Source organism: Medicago sativa, chromosome 1 (genome assembly GCF_051527215.1).
Source record: "Medicago sativa cultivar Bolivia chromosome 1, Bolivia_mono, whole genome shotgun sequence".
In the NCBI taxonomy this organism is placed as follows: domain Eukaryota; kingdom Viridiplantae; phylum Streptophyta; class Magnoliopsida; order Fabales; family Fabaceae; genus Medicago; species Medicago sativa.
In genome coordinates, this window is record NC_140749.1 from 84057252 (window position 1) to 84070608 (window position 13357).

At 33.4% G+C, this 13357-nt stretch overlaps 1 protein-coding gene across 2 annotated transcripts; it reads left to right on the plus strand.

Moving 5' to 3' along the window:
* Window positions 1-1992: 1992 nt before the first annotated feature.
* Window positions 1993-13330, plus strand: ATIM (timeless family protein). 2 transcript variants are annotated; one of them, XM_085739823.1, is made up of 22 exons: window positions 1993-2195; window positions 2310-2462; window positions 2560-2719; window positions 2846-3164; window positions 3371-3508; window positions 3584-3773; window positions 3893-4023; window positions 4969-5172; window positions 5512-5678; window positions 6144-6222; window positions 8130-8804; window positions 8898-9268; window positions 9484-9558; window positions 9632-9736; window positions 9969-10208; window positions 10696-10764; window positions 10921-11145; window positions 11403-11513; window positions 11800-11910; window positions 12186-12296; window positions 12485-12592; window positions 12952-13330. In XM_085739823.1, the coding sequence occupies exons 1-22, from the start codon at window positions 2093-2095 to the stop codon at window positions 13112-13114; spliced, it is 4008 nt and encodes a 1335-aa protein (XP_085595949.1). In that variant the 5' UTR covers window positions 1993-2092; the 3' UTR covers window positions 13115-13330. The 2 variants fall into 2 exon arrangements, with proteins under 2 accessions (XP_085595949.1, XP_085595950.1); XM_085739824.1 differs by lacking the exon at window positions 11403-11513.
* Window positions 13331-13357: the final 27 nt, after the last annotated feature.

Consider the following 13357-nt stretch of genomic DNA (forward strand, 5'->3'; position numbering starts at 1 on the left):
GTACCTTAAACAAAAACAATACCTTCTTTGCTAAAAACACAAAAAATAGAAACTCAAAACACAGGCCCTGCAACAGAACAATTGTACTACTTTGAACAAAGCACTCATAATAATCCATTGTTTTTGAAATTATGACAAAACAATCATAACAATCCATAATATAACAATCATTCTACAGACCAAAAAGGTTCATCTAGGGGTGTTCGCGGTGCGGTTTAGATCGGTTTTGAGGCAAAATGTCAACCGATCCAAAATAAAAATTGCATGCGGTTCGGTTCGGTTTGGATGAGTATTCTAAAAAATTCTGAACCGAACCAATCCAAATATATGCGGTTTAATTTGGATCGGTTTTTGGATGTCCAAAATGCAAAATATATTTTTTTATTTACTCTTTTTTGAAGAATATAATTTTTTTATTAATATTAATATTACACAAACACGGTAAAATAATAGGTTTGATGCAAAATATATTAAAAAAATAAAATTATAGTATGAAAATTATCGATTATTTTAGAAACATATGAAGTAATAATAATATAGATTAAATTAGTGCAATGTATAAGATTAAAATTTAACAAACAACATAACATAATACTAATAAAAGAATAAATAAGTATTAATATTTATTTTTGCGGTTCGGTTCGGTTCGGTTTTGAAAAAGTGATCCGAAATCCGATCCGATCTTAGCGTTTTTTACAAAACAACATCCAAACACATCCAAATATATTCGGTTTGCGGTTTTATTTTGGATCGGTTTGGATTTGAACACCCTAGGTTCATCAGCATAAACACATAAATATAAGGAAATTGTTTTCTTCTTTGAGGTTATTTATCAAACATATGCAATGCATTGATGTAAGAGGAAAAAATTAAGGTAAAATATGTAACAATTAGAGAAAATAGAAATAGAAATTAATGATATTGAAGAAAGTAATCAAAGCAAAGAAAAACATATATGAATATGTTTTCACCTTCAAAACTTGACATAGCAATGGATTGATTCTCACAAGTAGCCCATAAGCATCGTATATAGGGGAAAATCCGAAGGAATAAATTCACACCACCAACGCATCTATCACAAGTAATGAGATTACCACAAAATCTGCAAAAATAAGGGAAAAGATGAAGGAAATTGAAAGCCTGGATATGCAAAATCTTCATAGTTAGCAAAAAATTTAAGGTTGAAGTGATGTGGAGTTATGAAATGAAGAAAAGTTGTGAGAAAGAGAAATTGAAGGCTTGAATTTATGGGTAATTAGGTAAAGTACCTGCATTTGAAATATTAAAACTGAACCACATTTTCCCTGCTGTGGAAGCTAGGAATATCAGAACTGGCGATTTGAGCCCAAAACCACGTTTCCTAGATTCACTCTTCATTCATCCAAACAAGACAAAAAAACGGGGAAACATCGTTTGACAAAGTAAACACACGTTTGGCTTGTGAGAACGTGTTGTCAGACAGATGCTTAGGATAACTCCAAAGTTTTGGTATAGAGTATAAGGACGTGTCTTGAATTTGAAAGTATCGGATTTAAACTGTATCAGTGCTTCTGAAATGTCATAAATGTAAATACATTTGTAAATATTCTACGAACTCAAGGGTCCTCTCTGCCTTGAATTATCACCCTAAATTTGCTCTTATCGAAAAAAATTGTCTTGTTTTTTTTTCCTTTTTAATTTTAATATTCATATGCAAGTTTTGTATGGGAGACCTCTTCCTTATATTTCTTATTTATAAATCTCTTTATATTTTTTATTTTTAATGAACTTTGTGTATTTCATTTTAGCTGTTAAAGTTCTTTTAAATAGTAGCTCCGTCCTTTAAGAATACCCTCAAAGGGAGAGGAGGTGATAAAATTAAAACAAGTAGGTGCCAATAACATTTTCCAAATGAAAAGATTGGCTCGTTAATAAACCCAATTCTTCTTTAACCATGAAACGAAACGACAGCGTTTCTTACCGAAGCACTGAAAAATCGCGGGAAAATTTTCCGCCATTTCAACCAAGATCCCAAAAACAAAAACCCCATCTTTGCAACACTTCAACTCCCAAAAATCCCCAAATCTCTTCGTTCTCTCAAAACCCTAACATCATGGACACCGATGGATTATCCCTAATCTGCAGCGGTCTCGGCGCCATCGAAGAAGACGATGAAGGCAAACGAATCGGTTACTCCAAAGGCGAATACTGTCTCGGTATGAATGATCCTGTTTCATTTCTGTTTTTCTCTTTTTTAGATTCGATTTGATCTGTTTCGATGAAGATTTATAGTGATTAATTGGTTATTTTTGTTTTTGGGATTTTGTTAGATAATTTGAAAGATTTGTTGAGGTTTTTGAGACGTGATGATCCGCAATCCCGCGATGTGTTCAAGCAAGTGTGTAAATGGAACATCGTTTCAAAGGATTTGGTACCGATTATCGAGCATTACCACCATGAACGAAACATGCTTCTCAATGCAGGTTTAATTTTATAAAAATTTGAGTAAATTTTCTGTTTGAGATTTGATTGATTGGATTAGTTTGTGTTGAGTTTTATTTTTGTTGTTGAAATTTTCAGTTAAGGTTTTGGTGTTTCTTACAATGCCGATTGAACCTGGTTCGACTGAGGTATCTCAGCAGCTGGAGTATCTGTGGGACTTGAAATCTGCAGTAACTAACAGTGATGTTGTTACCGTGATAGTGTCGATTCTAGAGAAACCACTTGAGAATTTGGAACTGTGAGTTTATCAGAATTTCATTTTGTAATTAATGATTTAAACAATAGAAATTGGAATAAAGAACCACTCATTTCTTTTGCTAATTTTATTTATTTGTTTTGTGTTTGTTTGTTTGTTTGTTTGCAGTAATAAGTTCACAGAGGATGATTGGAAATTGGTACAATTGGTGTTTACAATATTTAGAAATATCCTCGCTGTTCAAGAAATCCCGTTGCATCTGAAATCAGCAGGATCTGCTAGTCATTTTTTATCGCTCAGAGATAAATTTCTGGAACTCTTGTTCCGCGAGAATGTGATGGATATAATCTTGGTTGTATCTCAAAATGTTGGGAGTTCTAATGTCTATCTCCGTCAGGATAACTTGCTTCTGCTGGAAATTTTTCATTACATTTTTATGGGCCAGGATCCAGAGTTGATTATCCAGGGCTATTCGAATGGATCAAAGGTAACCTCACTGAACTTCAGCAACATCATATCTTAGTCAACCTCTCCAGGAGCGCCCTGTTAGTTTAGATTTTTATTTCTAAACTGCACTTTGCTAGCATATTTTTACAAGGCTTCAATTTATGTTACCTTTTGCTGTAATATCTTAATTCTTACCCTTTGGTTGTATATTGTTTGGTCACTTACATTTTGTAAATCTTATTTCAGGTGGACGAAGACTCCCAAGCTTCTCTTGATAGTCTCCAGTCCATCATGGAGGAAGAAAAGAAGAAAAGAATTATTAGTAGGCTTGGAAATATCAGTCGGCATTCACAATTCAATGCGACATTTGCACGGGTTACCATGGTACTGGTTTTTTACCCACTCTACTAGCTTTTAATGCCGTGAACTTGAATGACACCAGTTTATTCTTTTTGGTAGGACGGTTCTAAAGCCGTAGTTAAGGGAAATCCTAATTCTTCTCATAATATGCATCTTAAATCACAAAATGTTACTCGGGGTCGAGCCAAACCAATTGCGTGGGATCATCCAAAGTTGCCTTCAGCAACGGATAAGATCTTGGAGTTGCTTCGTGGATTTGTCAATCAGTTTCTTTCTGTGGGATACAACGGTATGCTTTTTCAGAAAATGGTGTATCATTTGCGATTTACAAATGATATATGTGTGTGTGTGGGTTTCCTATTATAATAAAGGTAAAAGTAATCTCATTGCTACTTAAATCTATATCAGTTTTGATGCGATCCGTCCGTGAAGATATTGAAAAGGAACATCCTGCAGTTCAAAAAAGTGACGTCGTTTTTTTCTTTCAAGTGGCTGAATTTGTCACTTCATTCCAGTTTTACAAGCATTCAACTTCCAAGGTGAGAATAATAACGTGAACACGGTACATCTCTTGGCATGCCTTTCTCTGTTCCTTCTTCAAACTAAAATATTTCACTTAACTCCTCCTGGATCGCTGATACATCTACACATTGGACTTTAATATAGATTCTCCTCACATTTCTATTTGTTTTCACATTACTTAGCTCTTAGCAGTAGGCAACCTGTTAGGATACCGGATTGGGCCCTAAGCTCAATACATGGGTTGAATAGGAAAGCTGAAGAATTGCCGATGGCAATTAGTGGGCATATGCAATGTGATTATAAAGGCGGGAAGTAAGATAGCGAACATTCATTGAAAAATATCGTTAGAGTTGGTTAGGAGAGTTTTCTCTCTGGTTAGGAACATTGTGCTCTGGTTAGGAGTTCTCGAACTCTGGTCTATCTCTTTCATTCTGTTTGTTTTCCACTATAGAACCTTTGAGCTCCATTTTCAGTAAATAATAAACACACATTTTCCTCTTTGAATTTCTGGGTTCTATCACAACCACATTGGATTTCTGATTTGTCTATTCAATAAGTTGCAATTCTCACTGACAAACTTTTCATATAATGATTATTTGTACTTACAGTTTCTGGCATTAATACATCCTTTCTCCTGACATTCACACACACACACACACACACACTGACACACACACACACATCCTTTCTCCCCTTTTTTTACATGCCTTTTGGAATCATGAAAATTAATATGAAATGAAATGAGTCATTGGTCACATGCTAAATGATAATTTTATAAAAGAATTTTAGCTGAAAATTTGGAAATCAATCAAATAAATTTAGAAGATAAACTACAGCATCACACATGTTCATCTAGTGTTGAGATATCACTTGCTCCTTTATTTATAAATAGCATACCTGTCATTTGTCAATCTACATTTGTGAGAAGATGTTGTTTATACATACTTTCTCTTGTTTAACAGACCAAGGAAGAAAGACACACATTTGATGATAATGATGCTGATGCTTCAGATTTCAGTGGTAAAATATGTGGCCCAATTGAAGCATCCTTGAATGAGTCAATGTTTCAATTAGTCATTTCAAAGTGGCGGCAGGCCTATGATGGTCTAAAGGAGACCAACGACTACAAGTTTCTATCTGCAGCTGGTTCTCTTTTGAAAAACATGGTAATATGCACTATCAGCTGCTTCTCTACAGCTTTCTGTTTTGCCTTCTCTTAAATCCGTACTTGCGCTCTTAACAGAGGTGTCTAAGCTATTATAAATACATCTTACAGCTAGTTCACTTTTATAAACACTATGCTTTTAGCTTTGTAAACTCTATCTCATTCCATTTTTGGTTTGTATTCCAAGTCTTTCATTTTTTCGCTATTATTATTTTGGTCAATTGTTCAGATTAGGACATTGCTGCCTCTAATATATCAAGTTGAACATAGGAACACAGACAAGAACTCTACCTTTGTTCATATTCTCATCAAATGCTTTCTAATTGCTCTTTGTTTGCAGATTCGCATGCTGGATTTAGTACTTAAGTTGCTGCCAGAAGACTCTAAGGAGCCGCAAACAGCTCGCATTCTTTTGTACAAGTTGTTTTATGATCAGACTGAAGAAGGGATGACTCAATTCCTCTTGAATTTGATCAAAACGTTTGACACCCACAAACAATGCAAAAGGTTTCAACTCTTTATTTTAATTAAGAAAAACATCACATTATTTAACCATGAACATGCTTGAAATGTTTTTCTAGTATAGTAAATTCATACCCTAGCAACCTTCCATACTTTGAATAATTGAAAAGCTACGCAAAGGACGTATATGGATTGAGTAGTATATTTATATCCTTATACAAGAATGAATTGGAGCACTATATACTGGTTTGAGTGTAATAAAATAGATGAAAACTATATACCAACATGCTTTGTAATAATATATTTACAAAGAGAATCCTTTCCTGTCCGGCTAGTTTTATGCTTTTTATGCAACTTAATTAATTGGCACCATTCAACTTAACTTATGTGCACAATTGTTTGTCATAGAAGGTATAATACTGACTTTTATTTGTATTTTTGTCATGTGTCTGTCTGTTTAATCAACTGTACTTTCCTTGCTGCCATACTCATGATTGTTCTTTCTTGCAGTGATCTTGCAGATTTGGTTGAAATCATTTGCAAGGTTGTAAAACTAATGGATCATCTTCAGTCTCGAGGAACATTGAGGGTAAGTTGTGATTATGTATTGGTGTGTGTCTAATCTTGCTATCTAAGTTCTCTATATAATAAATTAATAATCATGCCAACAACGACGATACTAACGACAAGAATAACAACAATAACCTTTACTTATATGAAATCTGTCCAAATGACTGCCACATGCAAAGTTTTTATCAACTATTTTCCGATCGAAATAACATTTTAATTATTTCTATATAACACACATTTTTAAATCAAGTGTATTTTTATGGATGAAAATAGGTCAAATCGTCTATTGGGGGTTTATGGAGTTGTTTACACCAAGTTTAGTTCACACTAGACTCATTTGCAAAATTGATTAGGTCCATACTATTTCAAAAAGCCTATTTAGCAAAAAAGGGCCAAATCTAGATATTCAAAAGCCTTTTAGACCTAATGAGTCGGTTTATTTAAACCTATAAATAACAAGATAATATTTTGATTTCTGTTATTACTTATTGTTTTGGAAATATGATTGTTATTACTATTATGAGATTTTAAAATAATTTATTAATCATTCTTATTGTCATGTTTAATGATTTAAGAAAATTGTTTTATATAAAGACATAAGTTTGTAAGCTTATTTAATGATAGGTTTATGGTCTATTTAAAGGCTCTATTAAAAAATAGACTTGTTTTCAGGTGTGACCATACGTATAAAATTGTCATATCATCCAGTGAAAAAAGGTCTACATTAGATACTGACACCAGATTTCAAGTATATATGATACATGTCAGATTTAGGCATTAGAAACTTGGCCCAGCTTGACTCATTTCAACTGCCATGTATTTGTTGTTTCTTTTCTGTGCAAGGCTCGAACCCATTTTAATATATCATATATATATATATATATATATATATATATATATATATATATATATATATATATATATTATTAGTATGGACTTAATAAACTCTTCGTCACTCGTTTCAGATTTTCATTCTATTTTTCCATGCCCATTTTGATGACAATTTTATGATTTTACTCTTCCCTTTTTTGTATCATATACCAACTCATGCTTTTCAAATTTGTGTCTTCTCTCTCTACCTCCTCTTTCTGCCTCTCCTCGTCTTTTTTACATTAAGTACGTGTTTCCAAGGCACTCTTTGTCACATTTCATCAACTCTACTTATTATCGACATCGGCTATCATTTATTTACTTTGTATGATAGATATACAAAGTACTTAAAGAGAAGGGGCTTTAACTATTTTGTATGCTCTCCATTTTTGTCCTTTACATTGGACATTGTTTGTCCCTTCCTAAACTTACATCCCATATACCCCAGTTTACGTCTTTTAGGCGAAAACCATTTCTAGTCTTCTACAGAGTACTTTAGGTATTCTATCATATGCATTTTCTAAATCAATAAAAACCATCATTTTGATTGCCATGATATCTCTGCATTAATCTTTGTAATAAATGTCTTTCATGATTGATCTCTCCATCATTAAACCAAATTAATTTGTGATTTATTGTATTGCTCGTAAGTTTAATTCCTCCATAATTTGCACAATTATGTGCATATCTTTTTGTTGTTAAAGATAGAGATTAAAGTATTTTTCCACCATTCACTAGTCATATTCTTAGGCCTCATAATCTAGATTTATCTGATTGAGGAAAGTAGGAGAGGTCTCTGGGAGATCCTCTGCTAGATTTTAAAAAGATCAGTGTTCACTGGTTAATTATATCCTTTCAAACTTTGCAAATATGTTGCAATCTTTGCCAGAGCTTGTTGCATGAGAATGTTATTGTTTTCATGGTTTCCATAATTGAGAATAGAGGAAAAGTGAAAATAAAGTGATACATTTAAATTTTGAAGTAAAAGATAAAACAACATATATGTTTTCCATTCAATAATTTAATGGTTCTTTGTTTTATATTCTGTAATTCAAGGTGTCAAAAAAAGCAAGGAAATTGAAAAAGAAAATTTCCAGTGCAAGAGAATCAGAGAATAAACCAACTGGAGATCATTCTTGCATTCAAAAAGAAGCTTGCATTTCTATTGACAATCAATTAGCTGAAAATCAGTTGCTGCAGAAGGAATCCATACCAAATGCAAATTCCACCGAGCTAGAAGACACCCCTCATGATAATGAACATCAAAATCTTGAGAAAGATGCAAACTCCCAAGTTCGTTTGGAATCAATGGAAAACAGAAATCTTGATGATAATGGACATGATAATGTCAAGAGAGATGCGAACTCTGAAATTGGTATGGAATCAGTAAGAAACACAAATCTTGATGATAATAAAAATGAAGATGTCGAGGAAGATGTGAACTCCCAAGTTGGTATGAAACCAATGGAAAACACAAATCCTGAACATCCTAATGAGGATATGTTGGATGACACTGGTGATTTTTCTGAAGATGAGCAAATAAATGCAGTTAATGAAGTTGATTTCAATGTTTCCACACTTGTCTCTGCCTTTGCGAATCACAGTATCATTCAGAAATTGTGTTGGTTGCTCAAGTTTTATAAAAGCAATTCCCTTGCTATAAATCATTACATAATAAGCATGTTGCGGAGAATTAGTGATGATCTTGAACTCCATCCCATGCTCTACCAGGTTTGGTCTGGAAAGCATTTCACCTTCAATGAAATTGTGTAGTTGTTTATGAATGTGAATAACATTTCTAAATTTGTTAACATATTCTTGTAGCTTTCGCTGCTCACAATTTTTTATGACATCCTTGCTGAACAAAAGTCATGCCCCTGCGAGGAATATGCAAGTATTGTTGATTTCCTGAACAGTTTGGTCAGAAAGATGCTAAAGAAAATGAAAAGGCAGCCCCTCCTATTTGTTGAAGTCCTTTTCTGGAAGACCCGAAGGGAATGCCATTACATCAATGCGGAATATTTGTTGGATGAGCTTGGCCATTTGAAAAACGAAACTAAAACTTGGAATGATACTCAAGGGGATGGTGAAATCGGTTCATCCCCAGGGAAGCCGTGGACTCGTAGAAGCCTAGCTGATGCACTTGGTGATGATGAAGCAGATGTTGTGATCTCTCATGACTCGAGATATCAAAAGTAAGATAAAGTTCAAACTTAACTGAATGGCTTCTCATTTAAACATTTCTCCGGCTCTGGCAAACTTTTTTTGCTGAGAGTGAGACGACCATTTTTAGAATTGTGGGGAAATTTATGCTTTAATTGATCCATAGTTTATGTAGTAAAGATAAGGCAACCGGAGTAAGAATGGTAGAAAAGCTTGACCATTTTTTTATTTTTATTTTTCATTTCAGCAATGGAGAAAAGCTTGATGATATTGAAGGCATTGCTTCTACCTCAGGCAGTAAGAATGGCAGAGATGATAATAAGTATGTTTACAGCTTGAGATCAAAGTTTATTTAGATTGTATAGTTTCTGATATTTTGTTTACTTGGATAACAGTGGGGAGCCATGGTTAGAAGATGAATATCAAACAGCTCCAAGGAGAAAGAAAAAACTGATTCTAGATGCTGAATTGGAGATACAAATTAAGGATCTGTATGAGAAGTAGGTTTTACATGCTCAAACCTTATTGTCTGAAGTTTGGCCGATGGTTTATATTTGAGTTTCCAACATTAAACAATTTAGTTTTATTTTTTACTCTTCTCTACCATTGGTGCAAAGATGAAAGAGTCAGCATGATAAATTAATTAATAGCTTGTCAGTTTTTTTTCTTTCTAGTTTATAAAATGATAAATTAATTTTGATAATCGGTTCTTCCATGCCTTGAACATATCAGATTCAAAGATGACCGAAATTGCAGTCGACGTATTGCTGAAGTGCTAGATCCAGATGGTAAAATTTCTCCAGCTCAAATATCCAGTAAATTGAAAAAATTAGGGCTAACGATTGCATCAAGGAAAAAGAAGGGCGATGCTGATGAAACATTTTCAAGAAGCCCTAATCAATTAGAAGGGGGTGGATTGGCTGGAGGTGCGAATCATACATCAGTGGAGGGAAGCCTGTTGATTCAGCACCGGTGAGTATACAATGAACTGTTATGCTTATTAAGTATTACTGGTTCTGTAAAAAAAAAACTATTACTGTTATTTTTCCATAAAATTTATATTTTGTACTTAATACTCCCTCCGTTTCAAAATGAGTGTCGTTTTAGGTGTTTACACACATATTAAGAAATGCAATGATTAAAAGAAAGAGAATGGTTATTTTACCAAATTATCCTTATTAACTATTGGTTAGTTTTAAAAGTAATACTTTGGAAGTAGTGTGCTGAGTATTAATTGGAGGGTACAATTGAAAAGAAAAAGTTATTATTGCATTGGAAACTGAAAGTGACATTCATTTTGAAACAATTTTTTTTGGCTAAAGCGACACTCATTTTGAAACGGAGGGAGTACGAAATGTTTTGGCATCATTGTTCATCCTAATTCAACACATTGTTTATACTTTCATTGTATTAGATGTCAAGGTATTCTCTGAGCTTGTGTTTAATTCCATATTCACAGGCAGAAAAGAAAAAGAGTCAGTGCTTTCAATGAAGATCAGGAAGCTCGTATCAAAGTTCTATATGAGGAGTGAGTGTCACTTAACTTGGCTGCTTGGTGGAAGATTTAATTTTGTCTCTCTGCTCTCTTAATGAATGCCGAATGAATAGTTAAAAAATAACGTTTTCTGAATTTTCTTATATTTTTTACGCAAGACAAGTGATATCTGGGTTGTTAATTTGGCAGATTCAAGGACCATAGAAGATGTAGCTATATGATAGCTAATGCACTGGACGAGGATGGTAAATTCACTCCTGCCCAAGTCTCTCGAAAACTTAAGCAACTTGGCTTATGTGTTTCTCAAAAGAGTTTTAGAGGAAAAAACCACCAAAAGGGTGAGGATCTTATGGATGGTTCAAATGATAGAATGCATGAATCTGACGAGGACACATTGATATCATTGGTAAAAAGGTAATGTTGCGTTAATCTCTTTTATATACAAAATCAAGATATAAATACTTCTGTCTATTTACAAAATTATATTAAATAACCAGCATGTAGAATTCATTCCAAAACGTAATATATACAATTGTTTTTTTAAAATTTTATATATAGATACACGCTTTATCTGAATTTCAATTATTTTGAAATGCAACTTTATAAGTACCCTGCTGGATGAGTCTCTCCTTCTCTTTCCTCCATTTAATTATTGTTTTATGTAATTTTAGGAAAAAAGGGAAGAATAGAAAAGAATCAAGCAAACAGTTACAAGAACAGACCGGTGAGGATAAATTATCAAAAGATGATTCTGATGATGAAAAGCTCGCCTCTATCCTGAAGTAATGTCCTCTTTATTACCTTTTCAGCTTTTCTGAAACTAGTAGTTTAACGACAATGATAAGACCATAAATGTTTGTATAAGGAATTTAGTTTGAACTCGTGGTTCTTCATGCTTCTGCTTCTATGACTATCCATTCTAGACCTGTCTTGTGTGTATCTACAATTTTATACATAGATACACGCTTTATCTGAATTCCAATTATTTTCAAATGCAACTTTATGTGTACCCTGCAGGAACTGTCTCTCCTCTTTCCTCCATTTAATTATTGTTCTATTTAATTTTAGGAAAAAAGGGAAGAATAGAAAAGAATCAAGCGAACAGTTACAAGAACAGACCGGTGAGGATAAATTATCAAAAGATGATTCCGATGATGAATTACTCGGCTCTATCCTCAAGTAATGTCCCCTTTACTTCCTTTTATAGGACTAGTAGTTTAACGATAATGATAAGACCATGAATGTTTGTATTAGGAATTTAGGCTGAACTGGTGATTCTTCATGCTTCTGCTTCTATCTACTCTAGACCTGTCTCCTGTGTATCTACAATTTTATACATAGATACACGCTTTATTTGAATTTCAATTATTTTCAAATGTAACTTTATGTGTATTCTGCTGGATGAGTCTCTCCTTCTCTTTTCTCCATTTAATTATTGTTTTATGTAATTTTAGGAAAAAAGTGAAGAATAGAAAAGAATCAAGGAAACAGTTACAAGAACAGACTGGTGAGGATAAATTATCAAAAGATGATTCGGATGATGAAATACTCGGCTCTATCCTCAAGTAATGTCCCTTTTCTTCCTTTTCTGGGACTAGTAGTTTAACGATAAGACCATAAATGTTTGTATTAGGAATTTAGTTTGAACTGGTGATTCTTCATGCTTCTGCTTCTATCTTCTATACACCTGTCTCCTGTGTATCTACAATTTTATTCATTCATTTGGAATTAACAATTCTTTTTATTTAATTAGGAAAAAAAGGAATGGATCAGTATCCGGTGATTATGTACATGAAAGCACCAATGCGGATGAATTGTCCAGAGATGATTCTGATGATGAAATGCTTCAATCTGCACCAAAGTAATTATTCCGTTTTTCTACTTTTCTATCTAGAGACGATTCTGATGATGTATATCAGGAATTTATTTTGAGCTGTTGATTTTTCCTGCTCCATATATGTGCTCCTACTTGGAAAAAATGACTGTCGATTCTTCCATTTATACACGTTTGTTCTATTGGAAATTAATGTAATCATGTTCTGCTGTATATCGTTTCAACCTCTGTGAAACCGAGCCATCATAAACTATCATCTGTTGAACATTCACCATGTTTTTAAACAAATAGACACACTTTATCCGAGCTTTTTTTTTTTTGTATTTAGTTTTTTTTAATGTTTTTAGCTGATAACCTTAATGGTTGGTTGAATTAAACATTTGCAGTGAAAATCAAGGAGGTGTCGTGAATTCCCACCAAGTAGAAAATATACAAGTGGATCCTGACTTGGAAGATTCAGAGGATGAAGTGGCTGTTAATAAACTTCCTGACAATGCAGTATCCAGAAGAAAGCTGAGAATGGTGATTGATCTTGAGGATGATGACTGATGTGGAATCTTTTTTTTTTTTTTTTTTGACTCAATGTGGAGGCATGATTAAGATACATGAGTATTCCTTTATAGTACTTAATTGTTTGCTTCCAATATGTACAAATATTATGTATTAAACTGATCATTTAAGATTCTATCCTTTTGTGTATAGTTGGTTGTAATTGCTCAAACAGCGCAACATCCCTATAAAAGTAATTCCCCTATTTACTTTCAAGTCTAGAAGTATGTGAACTCATGTGTG